General features: G+C 40.8%; 1 protein-coding gene across 1 annotated transcript in view; it reads left to right on the forward strand.

The window, feature by feature from the left end:
- The first annotated feature begins 3,040 nt into the window (after nucleotides 1-3,040).
- Nucleotides 3,041-16,734, forward strand: part of PPP1R3F (protein phosphatase 1 regulatory subunit 3F) — a 49,117-nt gene continuing 35,423 nt past the window's right edge. Inside the window, exon 1 of the mRNA XM_083354017.1 lies at nucleotides 3,041-4,183. Within this exon, the coding sequence (XP_083210143.1) occupies nucleotides 3,081-4,183 (1,103 nt within the window). The 5' untranslated portion in view covers nucleotides 3,041-3,080. The remainder of the gene's footprint in view (nucleotides 4,184-16,734) is intronic.

Consider the following 16,734-nt stretch of genomic DNA (forward strand, 5'->3'; position numbering starts at 1 on the left):
ACTATATAAGGGAAAACAATTCTTCACCTGATATGAAAATCTCTTAACATTTTGTTAGCTGGGTAACAAATTGACTTGTTCAGTGTGAAGTATATTATGCATAACAATCTAGTGTTTTAGACCTATTTCTTATAAAAACATGACCAAAACAAAGTACCTGCTTTTTAAAACAATTTTGAGAAGCCCTTCATTAATTCCTTTAGTTCACCTCTCATTATCTTCTTGCTTGGAAATTGATGCCATTTTCTGTAGTTAGAAGAACAGCTCCATCATTCAAAAAATCTTGGCTGCAGCAACTTAGTTCCTTTGTATGAAATATTCTACTGTATTTCTGACCCAAAAAAAGTAAGCACTGCATCACATTTTTGTTCTTTGCTCTCTAATGGCTTGTTTGTAGACGTAGGTAGAAAAATAAACTATGATGATATCTTTATTATCTGCATATTGATGTCATCTTATTTGGATTCTATAGTTTTTCAGAGGCAGGGCAGAAGCTTTTAGCTTTATTTCTACATCTTGACTACACTCAGAAATGGCCTCAAAGTCTTCTGCTTATTGAAAAAAAACATCTGATTCTTACCTGCTCTATCTTAACCAATAACTCCAGTGCAAATGCAATGGTACAATTTTATCTCATGAATTAGTATGGCACAGTGAAGCCTCATTGCTGAAGCTTCATACCTGCCTATGAAAATATCTCCAGCCATAAGTCTAACATAGTAGTGTTTTGCCAGAACCAGGCTTAAAATAAATGGGGATGTCTAGTATCCTCCAAAATGTTTTTCAGCTCTATCCAAAACATCTGCCAGAGCTCTAGTTGCTGCAATATCTCCAAACAGTTATCCCACTGGATTATTTTACAGTATAGTCTCTATAATTATATAATTCTGTTTTAAATCCTCTTCCTTCCTGCATCTTTAGTGCCCCTTTTTCTTCTCATTTTCGCCTTACATTATTGTCAGCTAGTTTCAAGTGTCTTAAAAGAAGCACTGGCTTGTTTTTGCTTATTCTTTTGCTCTGCTAACACTGAATGAGTGAATGAACTAGATCAGAGGTCCCCAACCTTTTGGGCACCAGGGATCAGTTCCGTGGGGAGAAGTTTTTCCGTGGACCAGAGGAGGCATGGTTTTGTGTGCTGCCTGCATCCTGCGGATAGGGCTTTGTTTGTTTGTGCGGCCTGGTTGCTCCCCGTGCTGCGACCCTGAACTAGATGACTACAGGAAGTCTATGCATAGGACATGAGTAGACCACCATTTTCACACTGATACTGAAGGCCATATACAGTTATTCTGATCGATTTGCTAATGTTATGCTTCATTCATTTCTCCAATTACCATATAGAAGTGAATTTAATTCTTTATGTACTGTATGAATGTGTATTTCACTACTAGGCAGTTGAGCATCATATAAATTTAATAAATCATTAACATCATTTGTTCCAGAATTTTTCATTGTTCAATTTAATTGGGAGACCCTGGATTCTAGTAGCTGGAGGAAGAAAAATGTTTCCTTTTCTGCTTTATACATATGTGTGGAACCACATTTGTTAAATACTTATTCTGCCATTGAGTCCTTTTCCAATTCTTTGCTACCTTATTCCTTTTAACTTTTTAAATAATTTGGTGTTGTCTATAACCTTAACCATTTTATAAACTTCTAGGTTAATTCTTTGGGAAGAATATTTTAACACTACTATGTTTATTTTAATTATTTTTTCCTATATACAGAACAAAACTATTTAAAAACTAGCAGTGATGAAACCTGATGTATTATTCCATTCTATATGAGTGGAGGGAGGGAGGGAGGTTCCACACTTATGTCAACCAAGAAGTGTTGTTTTAACAAATCTATTAGTTTTCCCGTGATGAGCAAAAGGTGAAGGCCGTTTTTCCAAGTGACATTCCTTCCTTGAGAAAACAATCCTTTTTTTGCTTCCTTACATAATGTGCTAATGCAAAAAACAAAGATAAAAATTATTTGATACAATATTACGGCATGTCTATGCATATCAATTTAAAAATTTTGCAACCCAGGCTGCTGTTTTTATCATACTAGTATCTGAATGGTACTGATACATTTTAAATAATCATTTTGGATATACTTTAAAATGTTCAAGTAAACCATATTTAATTTAATTTAAACTGTCATCCAATAAATATGAATTTAATCCTGGAATTTATACGCCACATATACAGTAGGGTTAAAAAGTATTTCGGATCAACCTGATTGAGAACTGGATCTAGTGAATGTACTTCCCCATACAGTACTGGCTTTGCAACACTTTTATTTCGAACAAACAATGTCGTGCAATAAAAAGCATGCATTTATTACAGGTGTGGATAACGCAACGGCTATTATTTATATGACATTCTAGTTTCATTTCGCATGGTCGGGGATAAAGAAATCCTTTTTTAAAAAAACACCCCGAGAGACTGTACACGGGATCAAGAGGGTCTTTCCTGGGATAGGCTACGCTGCCACTTTCCCTCGTCTTAGATCTACGTCCTGGTCTAAAAAGGCAGGCGCACGTCTGCACGGCTGATATTATTGTCTTCCCTCACCGCTTTCTCTCCGACAGATGTTCGGAGATTATAAAATAAGCGCCCTCCACAACCAATCAAGCTCAAAATTGCGTTCTTGGCTTTCCGTCAGCCACGACGAGTTCATCCGACCAGAGGGGGCTCGGGAGGAGGGAAGCGACGCCGGGCGCGCAGCCTTTCCTCCCCTCCCTGCCTGTCGGCGGGCATAGATCCGCTTCGGACTCGCCTGCTTTGCCGCCGGCTAGGGTCGCCCGCCTGCGGGCTTTTCTCGGGTAAAGGAGAAGAGGGTCTTTCCCCCCCCTCCCCCTTTACGCTCTGCTTTCCGATTGGCCCAGCCGCTAGCCTGCCTGACACCAGCCTGCGACTCCCGCGTTCCTCGGCTTTGCTCGGCTCGCTCCACCTCCCTCTCCCGGCTCGCTCCACCCCGGCTCTCTGTCGTCGTCGTCGTCGTCGTCGTCCTCCGCCCCCCGCCCGGCCGCTTCGGCAATAGCAGCAGCCGCTGTCTGCGCCGCTAGTCCGCCGTCCTCCCAGCCGCCCGCCATGGCTCGCGCGGGGGCCTCCTCCTCCTCCCCGCCGCCGCCGCCACAGCCTCCCTTGCCTCTCACTCGGGAGGCGGCCGAGGAGGAGGAGGAGGAGGAGGAAGACGACGAAGAAGAAGACGGAGAGGAGGAGGAGGAGGAGGAGGAAGACCCCCCAGCCCGGGCTCTCGTGCCACGCTCCTCCCCGGTCCCCAGGCCTCAGCACCCCAACGCCCCAGAGAGCTGCTCTTCGTCAGAGGACGACGGGGAGGAGGATGGGCACCACCAGCACCCTTGCTTGGCCAGGCCACTCTCTCAGCATCCCCCAGGCCTGCCTGGGTCACCTTCCCAGCATGCAGTGCAGGACTGCCCAGGGCTCCCCTCCCAGCATGCTCAAGGGCACCCTGGATTGTTTTCCCAACATGCCACTGCATCTGCCACCCCCATGGAGGAGCCCTCTCCGCACACCGCAGGCCGGCATGTGCTGTTTGCTGATGCCTTGGGCTTGCCCTTGGCACGCTGGCGGCGCTACCAGCCTTGGCCCCCACCTTCTCCAGGGTCTCCCCCTGAGGTGGTGCCTTCCTTAGCCTGCCTCCCTCCCTCCACAGCCACCCCTTACCTTTTGCCATCTTTTGTGTTGCAACCAGTGGGGCAAGATGAGGATGAGAAGCTTGAACGGCTGCGCCAGGCCAAGGTAGAATTGGAAGAAGTTTTGCCACCAGAGCCTGGAGAGCCACGAGTGCTTTGTGGTACTGTGCGTGTGCTCAACATTTCTTACCACAAGGCTGTGCATGTGCGGGCCAGCAAGGACCGGTGGCAAAGTCACCGGGATTACCCCGCCCTCTATATTCCAGGAGGCTCGCCAGATGGAGGCCTGACTGACCGCTTTGCCTTCCGTCTGGAGTTTGGCGATGAGGATGAGGAAGATGAGGAAGAAGAAGGAGCCCGGCTTGATTTTGTGGTGCGCTATCAGACCGAAGAAGGAGTTTACTGGGCCAATAATCAGGGCAAGAATTATAGTGTGGTACTGAAGGGGGCAGCGACTACCCAAATTCTACCCATGAGGTCTTCTAAAGAACGTGAATCACGGCGGCTCAAGAGCTGTATGAGGCCAGTCAAAATCAGGTAATGCTTTCAGTGCCCTTCATATACTTGAAGAAAGTGCATCTCTTGAGTTTTCAGTTCCATTCTTGTAATCTAACTTTCTTCAATGCAGTGCCCTCCAGAACAATTGGCCTACAACTCCCATCGACCCCAAAGAATGTAGTGAGCTGTAGTTCTACTCCAAGACCTGAGTATCTTTGCTCTTTCTATTCCATTCCCATAGAATTTATATCTAGGGCATTTTTTTAGCTAATATTATATTATCAGTTAATCTATTTCTCTTTTTCAGGTACCTTGAACCTTTCATAGGCTAACAACACAAATGGACAAGAAAAAAGTGTTATTTAATTTAGGAACTAAAGAGGAGTTTATTTCAAATTCTTGCCCATTTTCTAGATTCTGTTTCCTTCAGTTATGCAAATGACACTCATGAGTTGAACTCTGATGTGATAGAAACCAGCATTCCAAAGAAATCTAGTTTACTATGAAGGAAAAAGAGTGCTGATGCATGCTGCTTAATCCCTCTTCCTTGAGTCCTCCTGCTAGTGGGAGTGCCTGAACAGTGATTTTTGTGTGTGTGTGTGTGTGATGTATGAATAACCTTTGGGATAGTCTCTGTAATCAGGCTGAAGTCAGGAATCGGCAGCGATGGAACAGTAATAAATAAGGAGAAATATTTGGATTTAAGGTATTTCTGTTAGTAAAAAGTTAAAAGTGGCTTAATGAAAAGACACATATTCACCATGACAGAATTCTTGGAACTTTTTTTTGTTTTACCCTGATATATAAACATTCTCATAATGTGAGATGGGTGTCACTGAAGATAATGCAATCAGCACAGAAGGTGTGAGATTCATCCTGTCCCATTTCAGTTAATCCTCAAGATATTTTCACACATGATCCAGAAAGCATCATTTTGCTAATTATAGAAAGTGTGAAGATTTAAAAAGAGAAAGTTGAAGAGGACTATTCTAAGGCAAATGCATACTGTAGTAATTTGTATTCAGATTATTAAAAAAAAATAAAAATGTTTTATGGGAGGTTCCCTACCTTTATGTATGCAGTAAAGCAGACTGCTGCACATGCAGCGCTGTTTCCAGCCACAAACGTATCAACATGGATTGCTTAAAAAATATGCACATACAGGTAATTCTCATGACCCTTTGTTTAATGATCGTCAAAGTTGCAGTGGGGCTGAAAATAGTGAGTTACAACTGATCCTCGCACTTATGGCTGGTGCAATGTCTACACAGGCACATGTTCAAAATTCATGTGCTTGGCAACCAGCATGTATTTACGTTTGTTGCAGTCTCCCAAGTCATATGATCACTATTTGTAACCACCTTAACTGGTCTCCCAACAAGCAAAGTCAATGGGGGAAGTCAGATTTGCTTAACAACTCTGTGATTTGCTTAATGAGTACAGCAAAAAAGGTCATCAAATTGGGCACTCAGTGATTATATCACTAAGTTATAATCACTAAGTGATTATATCACTAAGATTATATCACTAAGTTCTCGTCCCAAATGTGACCATAAGTCAAGGACTACCTGTATGCATCTTGGTCTCTGACTGGTTCTGGTTTCTTAGAACTATTTTTTATTTCAGAAGTAAATCTATATAGGGACTGTACCAATTCACTGTCATGGCAGGGGTTTATATGAACTACCACCATTTTATAGCTTCCTGTCTAGATCTTTTATGCTTACTGATATTCCCAGATTTTCTGACTGACACAATCTTGCTCACTTTACCTAATGAACTGTGCAGGAGTTTTTGATGTGTCACTAAGAATACTGAATTGTCAATTTCTGAGTACCTTATTTTGATCCAACGACATATTGTCTCACTATAGGAAAGATTTTTTTTATTATGATGCAAGAAATATTGGTGTATACACAGCAAGTGAGTTTGTTCCTTTCAGTGCCATTTGTGAAAACAGTCCTCTCTAGACCAGAACTGAGAACCGACATAAGCACAACTCCTTTTCTATGTACTGTAATAAAGAAGATTGTCACCAACAAGTGATAATCACCAGTGGTGTATATTATATAACCATAGCATTCCATAGCTTTTCCCATCTAACTGATTCTGCAGTAGCCTTTTTTTCCTGGAATTGCCTTACTTTGTTCACAGATGTATCTTGGGGAAAATTGTGAAAAATCACTAAAATTTGGTAGCCTAGTATTTTTTTGTTCTCAGGTATATTTTAACACTGTTACGGACACTTGAATCTACACATGGGAGGAGGAATACACTGTTTTTTAGCATCAGCATCAGCCTAGACCAGGGGTAGGCAACCTCGGCTCTTTTATGACTCATGGACTTCAACTCCCAGAATTCCTGAGTCAGCATAGCTGACTCAGGAATTCTGGGAGTTGAAGTCCATGAGTCATAAAAGAGCCGAGGTTGCCTACCCCTGGCCTAGACAGAACACTACTGAAACTTTTAATCCTTCTTTGCATTTAAAGATTTTCTGTTTGCTGGTTTTGTCCATATTTGTGTTTTTTGTTGATTGTGACGGGATTATCTCCTCAACCCATAGTCATTGTTGTCAGCCATTTAGTCGTGTCTGATTCTTGGCCACTCTATGGATCAGTGCTCTCCATGCCCCTCTGTCTCGCACTGCCTCCTTCACATCCGCCATGGTCATCCCAGTGTTATCTTTTATAATGTCCAGCCAGTGGGTGCTAGGGCGGCCCCTTCTCCTTTTTCCGCTGATTACACTCAACACGACTGACTTTTCAAGTGAGTCAGCTCTCATAACATGACCAAAGTATGACAGCTTCTATTTGATGATCTTGGCTTCAGGTGATATTTTTAGTGAGGTTCTGTCTAGGACTTTACTTTTGCAGTTCATAGGATGTGTAATAGTTGCTCCAGCACCACACTTCAAATGCATCCTTTTTCTATCTCCCTTTTCTAGAGTTCACGTTTTGCAGCCATAAGTAGTAATTGGAAAAAATTATTGGGTTAATTAGTCTGCATTTGGTTGCGAGGCTGATGTCTTTACTCTTTCAGATGTTATTCATGCTAGACATTGGTTGATTTTAGAGTCCAGGAAGATGAATTTCTTTACTGTTTCGATGGTCTCATTGTCACTCTGCACTCTGACCTGTGTGTTCTCTACAGTTGTCATTATCTTTGTTTTCTTGACGTTAAGGTGCAGTTCAAATTATTCACTTTCATTTTTGACTCTCAGGATTAACCACTCCAGATCCTTCTTGCTTTCCACGAGCAATGTTGTATCATCTGCATAGCAGAGATTGTTGATATTCCTACCACCAATTGTAACCCCAATAGTAGATTCCTACGAATATGCATTTCTCATAACTACTTTTGTGTACATGTTGGATAGTATAGGTCAGATAGTATAGGTGTCCCTTTTGGGCACCAGGGACACTCATTCCATGGAGAGGTTTTTCTGCAGACCAGAGGGTACATGGTATTGTGTGCTACCTGCATCCTGTGAATGGGGCTTTGCCTGTTTGTGCGGACCAGTTGCTGGCATGCCCTGGCCAAGTACTGGGGGTTGGGAACTCCTGGTATAGGTGACAAGATTCAACCTTGCCAAATGCCTTTTTCAGTTCTGAACCAATTTGTGTCTCCATATTCCATTCCTACAATGGCTTCCTGGTCAGAGTACAATGACCGAATGAGCTGAATGTGGTGTGGTGATATGCCCAGTTCTTTCAGGCAGTTCCAAACTTGTCACGGTCAACACAATCGAAGGCTTTTGGATAGTCAACGAAGCACATGTAGAGGTATTTTGGGTATTCCTTTGCTTTTTCCACCATCCAACATAGATTGGCAATATGATCACACATTCCTTTCTGAAATTCTGCTTGTACATCAGATAGTTTACTTAATTATTTATTTATTTTAATTCCATTTATATCCCGCCCTTCTCCGAAGACTCAGGGCGGCTTACAAGCTTAGCAGTAGCAGTAGCCTTCATTCTGTGTATATGCCTGCTTATTAGGGCTTTCACACACCTCACAAGCGGCATTATTACAAAGTCAGCTTAATTGCCCCCCACAATCTGGGTCCTCATTTTACCTACCTCGGAAGGATGGAAGGCTGAGTCAACCTTGAGCCTGGTGGGACTCGAACCTGCACTAATTGCAGGCAGCTGGTGTTACTTAAGGAGGCATTAGCCCGCTGCTCCACCAAGGCTCACTAGATAGTTCCCTATTGGCAGTTGAATTCAAACCTTGCTAAATTATCTTCAAGACAGTTTTACTCATGTGGTATCAAGGCTATGGTTTGGTGGTTGGAATGGTCTTCTGTATCACCTTTCTTTGGTATTGGGATAAATATTGACCTTTTCCATTCTTTTGGCCAGTGACTAGACTTCCATACAGTGCTATCGGTGCTTTTGTTGGCATGTAATGTCTTTGGGAGGTTTGTCACTATTCTATGTTGCTAATGCAAGTATTTCTCGCAATTAGCTCTAAATGGATATTGCTTAGGTTTGCTCTGGGTTTTGGTTTCCTTGTCAGTTTCCTTAGAAGTTTTTATGGCGTAGACATCCTTTCATGTGACATTGTACTGCTGTTGTGTCACATTTAGCTTTCTTTTTTTTTATTGAAAAGTTTTAGAGTACATTTTTGAATACAAAACCCCTCCCCTCTCCCCAAACCTCCTCAACTCTCCCCACCCCTCCCCTCCCCGACTTCCCAGAGCTAAATACAGGGTATAAAAATACAAACAAAACATAATCTAAAATATGCAAACAATAAAATATTAAACTCTATCGCACTTTAACTCTCAGTAAAATAACTACAAGCTAGTTATACATCATATAAATCCGCTACTTATTCAAATGCTAAGTGAAACTTTTTAGTCCCATATTTATTCTGAATATAATCAATCCATCTCTTCCACTCCACAGTGTATCTCTGTTGCGATTGGTCTTTCAAATACGCTGAGATCTTTGCCATCTCCGCCAAGTTAGAAACTTTTAAAGTCCATTCTTCTATAGTCGGCAGTTCTTCCTTCTTCCAATATTGCGCTACTAAAAGTCTCGCTGCTGTAATTAAATTCAACATCAATTTAATATCTACAACGGTGGTATCTGTGATAATACCCAATAAAAACAATTGCCGGAGAAAACTTTATCCTTTTCTTAAATATTTTTTGCATGTTCCACCAAATTTTGATCCAAAAAGGTTTAATCTTTTTACAAGTCCACCATATATGAAAATACGTTGCATCCTCACAACCACACCTCCATCATTTGGGCTGGCAGTTCGGATACATACTTGCTAATTTTTTAGGATCCAAATGCCACCTATAAAACATTTTATAAAAATTCTCTCTTAAATTTTGGGCCTGTGTCACATTTAGCTTTCTGCTCTTTAGGGAAAACATACCATACTCTTAACCATTCTTCATAGAATTTAGCCTTCAGGCTACTACTCACCATCATTCCTGCTCTTCTGGATAACTTTGCAAGTCCTTGGCAACAATAAAGGAATCATATGAGTAACATTTAGGCTTGCTTCATCTAGCTGGCCTAATTAGAAAGCCAATGTCCACCTGTATTTTGTACTACTGTATACAAAAAAGTTATCTCAGTGATCATAATTAAGCATCAGAGTGTAGCTGAGTAAAGTCTTAATCCAGGAATTTGTTTTCAGCGTCAGGATGGAATCTGCAGCTTTTTGCAATCTGGGTTGCAAAAATCTGGACGATCAATTTGTTGTTGTTTGATTGTTTTCTATTTTCTATTTACCCTGATGAATCTTACTAGACTAGGAATGTCTGTTGGTAACTGCTTCTTTTTAAATTCCTGCTTGTGTCAACACTGTTAGTATTTAGCCACCTTGTTTTCTGGTTGCCTCTTTTTCAATTCCCTTTGTTTTTTCCAAGCATTCTAAGCATCCAATAATTCTTGTCTTTGCTTACGTGCCCAAAATGTTTAAGCTTTAACTTTATTATTACTACTTCTAATGAATAGTCTGGATTTAGTTCATTTCATACTGAATTATTCATTCTTCCTACAGTTTATGGTTATTCTCAACAATTTTTTCCAGCACCATAGTTCAGAGCCATAATTTTTCTTTATTCGGCTGTTCTGATAGCCCAGCTTTCCTAATTAAATGCTATAACTAGGAGAACCATGACCTTGACAGTTCATACCTTTGTAGTCAGTATGATGTATCTTTGTACATTAGTATTTTGTCTTGATCTATCTTCAGTCTTTTTCTCAAGTGGTAGATACCTGTTTATTTTATGGCCACAGTCACCATCCCTAAAAACTTTTGTGCCTAAGAAAATAAAATCTGTTACTACTACACTTGCTTCTCTGCCTATTTTCATTAAGTTATAGTTGCATGTTGACATAATTTTAGGTTTTTTAAATAATTGAATAGCTTTTGCACTCTTTTGCAATCTTCCTCATATCCAGTTGTCAGTGGTATCAGCATATCTGAGGTTGTTAATGTTTTACTCAGAAATTTTAATTTCACTTTCTTTTAGTCCAGAAAATTCTTTTCTTCCATGTAGCAGTTATTTCAGTTTGTAGTTACATATAACATAGTTTTAAAAGAACTTTAAGAAGCATGAGAGCTTGTGGAAAAGAAAGAAAATTCTGTCCCTGCACTAGCATCTGAGAGACAGCTTCATCCACATTATAGTCTCATCTTGCCCTCCGTAGCCTTTGGGCTGCAATGATATGTGTTGCCTAAAGGTAAAGGTAAAGGTTCCCCCGCACATGCGTGCTAGTCGTTTCCGACTCTAGGGGCCGGTGCTCATCTCCGTTTCAAAGCCGAAGAGCCAGCGCTTGTCCGAGGACGTCTCCGTGGTCATGTGGCCGGCATGACTAGACGCCAAAGGCGCACAGAACGCTGTTACCTTCCCACCGTAATGGACCCTATTTTTCTACTTGCATTTTTATGTGCTTTCGAACTGCTAGGTTGGCAGAAGCTGGGGCGAGTAACAGGCGCTCACTCTGTTATGCGGCACTCGGGATTCGACCTGCCAAACTGCCGACCTTCTGATCGACAAGCTCAGCATCCTAACCCACTGAGCCACCGCGTCCCTATGTGTTGCCTAGCCCTACCCTAAACATACTTTGAAAGGAGCTTCTATGATTTGTTTAGTATTATCACTAAAACAAGTAGAGCCCACCTGTATTCATTCACATTAAATATATAGTGCAAACAGCTTCACACAGGGCATGACAACATAGGTTAGAACAAGTGGGTAGTGCCAAAATCTTCATGGAACAGATGGATATTGAGGCAAAATTCATATGATTTAAGAGAAGGGTTAATATATGGATGTTCATATTAAGAAGATGAACATCCAGATTCACACATTAAGAAAAATGTAGAACAGTTTGACACAAGGATTACAGAAATAGTTGTAAATAGAATACAAACATAATACAATGCTGCCAAATCTAGGCTGTAAAAATCCAGGTGACCAATAGATGGCAGGAAAGAGTTAAATATTTTAAGTGAGCTACTATCACACCTTGAGTGGCTTTTCAAGTAGCTATTAATTCCATTTTATGTATGGGTAGTTTGAAGATAAAGAATTTAACACATTTTTCTGCCACTTGTCATGGTTCATGTTGTATATTAGGGTATATAACATATTTTATACAATTTAAAAAGCAAGAAAACATGCTGGGAGTGTAATATATAAAGAACCATGGAAATTTACCGATTATTATCTAAAGAGAAAATACTTTTATAACTTTAAAAAAAGTTGCAAATATGTCTGCAGAAACATTTAAATGTGATTTATAAGGTGTCTCTGTAGACGGAAGAATTAAAAAATAAAAAGCAAGATATGATTTAATCTCCCACTCTAGTGGGAACAACTCTTCGTTGTGGTGTGTCGCTATTCTAATGTTAGTATTTAAAATGAGTAGGTTGCATCTTGATTTTTCACTCTCAGCAGAAATCCCCACCCACCATTCATGTGCATGTTCAGTGATGACCTTTGTAAGTTGCTTTGTCATGTGACACTTTTCAGTTCTGGGAAGAAATTGTGGGAAAGTCTCTTCTAACCTTCCCTTCTGGAATGGAATGTAATTTCCAGGATTCTCAGCCACCAGAAAGTGATTTTGGTGCATCAAATTTATCCTGAATATGGGTCAGGACATAAATAATGTTTTAAGTCTTAATAGTGTTTATGGCAACTATTTTACTCCTGAGATGGCCATAGCTTAGCAGATTTAACACCTAATTCTCACAGTTGACAAAACACAGTGACTGCTTTTTTTTTGGCCTAATGTGCATGTATATTAAACCATAGGGTATGGCTGCAGTATTATTATTTATCCCCTTCATTAATTTTACTTCCCCCTTTTTTGGATGTATACATTATTGTTGTTGTTGTTGTTGTTATTTGTTTTTCAAGTACACTGAGTGCTTCTGTACGCGAGACAAATTCCTTATGTGTCTAACCACACTTGGCCAAATAAATAAAGTATATAAGTATATAAATATTTTTTTTTGCCCATTTACCTATCAATGTGCTGAATTCTGGATCAAGTCCAATTTTGCTTTCCCGTCAGATTTAGGCAGTTGTCAATTCAAAATAAATGCCTTAATTGCACATGTATACTTGACACTTATTAGTAATGCCAGTAATTTCTAGCAATGTTATACTAATAATGTGTTAAAGTTGCATGTTGCCCAATTACCAACAACATTGGGTGGTTCACAACAATCAAAGAAATTATGGATGACAGAAGCCAATACTGGTGGAATTATGTACTTGTGACCATAAGTGAACAGGCATCTCACAAAGCAGACCTTTCCCTGGTTCAGAATAAAAAAGCAGACTGAAAATCATAGAATCATTTCTTCAGTGTCTTGAAGCATTCAAGAGTCCACTAGTAACTATGCCTATGCCTTTGCTTCTGGGCACTTGGCACCAGGAATATATAACCTATAGCAGGGGTGTCAAACTCAATTTCATTGAGGGCCGCATCAGCATTGCGGTTGCCCTCAGGGGGGCGGGTAGGTGTGGCCTGGGTGGGCATGGCTAAAGTGCATATGGCCTACTGGGTGGGCGTGGCCAGCTCTACATCGTTCGCCTCAAGGGTGCCTATGGGGGCCTGGGCAGGAGTGGGACAGATCTGAGGGTCTCTGGCAGGAGGAGGGTCTCTGGGCCAGGGCCAAGGCAGTGGGGACCGTTCCCTCACTGTTTCCAGGATGGCTTCGCGGGCCGCATGAAACCACTTCGTGGGCCGGATCTGGGCCCCGGGCCTTGTGTTTGACATGTCTGACCTATAGTGTTTTGGATGCAGCTCTTCCAAAATTGCTGCTCAGTGCCATAGAAGAAGGAAATGAATAAATACTCAGGGCAAGCACATTAGCTACATATAACTAATGTAATATTAATTAGATTTAACATTGAATTAATTTAGCCAATTCACTGTTTTCTTCTGGCCATACTTACTTTCTGTAGAACGCTCCCTGTAACCCCTTAGATCAGGGGTGTCAAACTCAATTTCATTGAGGGCCGGATAAGCATTGCGGCTGCCCTCAAGGGGCCAGGTGGGTGTGGCCTGGGTGGGTGTGGCCTACTGGGTGGGTGTGGCCTACTGGGTGGGCGTGGCTAGAGTGCATATGGCCTACTGGGTGGGCATGGGCAGCTCTACATCGTTCGCATCAATGGTGCCTATGGGGGCCTGTGCAGGAGTGGGACAGATCTGAGGGTCTCTGGCAGAAGGAGGGTCTCTGGGCCAGGGCCAAGGCAGTGGGGGCCGTTCCTTCACTGTTTCCAAGATGGCTTCGTGGGCCGCATGAAACCACTTCACGGGCCGGATCCGGCCCCCAGGCCTTGTGTTTGACATGTCTGCCTTAGATAGAATGAAGAAGTTGCACATTTCTACTTTGTCCACCAATATATTACAGCGCTATACTACATTCGAGTGAAATATCTATTTGAGACACGGTATAAAAAGTTCTGCCTCTAACATGTACTCCTACTGTAGATGCTTCGATTTACTGACAATATGGTTTTGTGTGGCATTGAAAGTCACAGTTAATTCCAGAGGTTTTTTTTAAAATTGTGGTACTTTTCTCTATAACTTTTCCTCTAGAACTCCTTCCCTCTCTTTCTCTTAATGTTTCTATTTTTAAAAATTTCTCTTTGCCTTGGAAAAATGGCAAAGCAGTTTCTATTCCAGTGCTGCTCCTTTTGTTGAGTAATTGAGCAAGTTGGCAATATTTTGGATGATAATAATAGTCCATGTGAATAATAATTTTAGGCTCTTTAAAAAGGCAAGTAAGACCTACAAGGAGGAATGCTGATGTTGTCGGCCACTTGTTGTGTTCCTGGCTTTATCATAATAAAACCTGCTTTTCTGTTTTCTATCCTTCATTTTGTTCTGGGTGAAGATTAATAAAAGCTTTGAAGAAAAAGCACATCCATACTCCTGTGGTTGAGAGACTGGGTGCAGAGTTATAGCACATGATATCCTTGGCATTTTTCTTTCTGTACAACTGACAGTGATACACATTGCGGGCTTAAACATTACAGCGAGCTGCTTCCTTGTGAGAGTCACCTTGGGTAAAGAGTATAATGTGTGAGTCATAAATTAATGGATCTCATTTCTGACCACAGCCATGTCCTCCATAGCTAAAAGTACTTCAAGATAGTTGCAGGAATGATAATCTCCAAGCATACAACTTGCCCTGTTTATGTTGCAGCAGATAGCTTTTAAATTGAAAAAAAAAATGCAATTTGTAACCTCGGGACAGCTCAGTACCCAAAATTATTTCAGACTTTGTAACAAAATGTATTCCCTTTTGCATTAAATTAATTATGTCAGGGAATCTGGATTCATGTTTCAAATCTTGGTGTTTTTAAGACAACAGAAGAGTATGCAATTTGTGACTTACCTCCTGTTATCTAATCAGGGAAGAGAAAGGAATTAAATACTGTTTATTAAATACTATTCATTTTTTTCATTGAATAGTAGAATACAAGCTACAAACCTATTATTGCCTATCACAGATATCTGCTGTCCTTTTTTTAAAAAAATATTTATATTCAAGTAGAGGATATATTTACTTTTGCTAGTCTTTCTTTCCAATCAGTAGCTTGAGTTTCAGGATTGAGCCTAAAAACCCAGCTCAGTTTTGCCCCAGTTTAGCATTGTATTCATGTTCCAGCAACTCTTTCCTCGCAGGACTTCTTCAGCACAACTATTGACATAAAAGTGACTGTGAGATTTTGGCAGACAGATGCCTGGAACCATCGCATATTTTTTATCCTCCTGATCTCGGCTAAATATTGGAAAATAGCAATAAATAATGAGAACATAATTCCAGAAATTTATTTTAGTGGCTCAATAGATAAGCAATATTATTTGGACACCATTCGAAACTGGGCTATTTATATGAATATAAATATAATTAAATATATATTTTATTTACAGGCATATTTTATATTTTACTTATGGACACAGTATATTTTTCTTATAGCGCAAATGATGCAAGGGTAATATTCTTTTGATACTTTGCGTTCATTTCTGTGTAGATATACTAGAAATTAGAGTGATGGTCAGTTGAACAGTAACATTAGCTCTGCACACAAATACCCCAATTCAAATCATTTGTGTAAAAAATGAAAAGTTGTAATTTAAAATGTCTGGAGTGTATTAGACTGGATAAGACCATGTTAATAAAAGGGGGGGGAAATTATCTCCAGCCAGTCGATCACTACAGAAGGAGATTTTTAATTTTTTTATCCTCAGAGGAAGTACAATTTCTGTATAAGTATTATACTTTCCTGGCTTGGTATGAAGGAGATTGTAAAGACTTTTTGTTGAAGGCGTTTCAGTAGTGGGGGGTGTCCCCTTTTTGATTGGGGAACCGTGGTCTTCCAGATGTACTTGAACTTTGTTTTCCCAACATTCCTTACCATACACCATGCTAGAAAATATCTGAAAGGTTCACACTTGTATTAAAAACAGAAGAATAACATATTCCCAGAACTGGGACATGAGGGTCCGGGATACTTGAGGGAACACCTGCTGCCAGCATCAAGTTCCCTTCGTCCAGTGCGCTCCCACAGGGAGGGTCTCCTCAGGGTGCCGCCGGTTAAAGACTGCCGGCGGGTAACATCCAGGGGGAGGGCCTTCTCAGTGGGTGCGCCTGCCCTCTGGAACCAGCTGCCCGTGGAGCTGAGGACTGCCCCCGACCTTCGGTCATTCCGCCGGGACCTGAAGACCTGGCTCTTCGAGCTCTCCGGCCCAGGCTGAGAATATTTTTATTTTTAATTTTAACTGGGTTTTAATTTTCTCAGGGTTCTATTTAATCTCTTTTAATTTGTTTTAACGTTTGTATTGACTGTCTTTTAAATGCCCTGTAAACCGCCCTGAGTCCTTCGGGAAAGGGCGGTATATAAATCTAAATAAAATAAAAAAATAATAATAAAAAATAGAACTGGAAGCTTAACCTGGATACCAGAGCAGTTATTTTACAGGTAAAGTCCACTTCAAGACAGAGTGAAAATTTATGCAGAGGTGGAGCTCCTTTGAAGATAAAAGTTAAATAGAGTTGATGTTGTGCTAAATATAGGATTAAAAGTTTACTAAA

The sequence above is a fragment of the Vipera ursinii genome, assembly GCF_947247035.1.
Source record: "Vipera ursinii genome assembly, chromosome: 2".
Classification (NCBI taxonomy): domain Eukaryota; kingdom Metazoa; phylum Chordata; class Lepidosauria; order Squamata; family Viperidae; genus Vipera; species Vipera ursinii.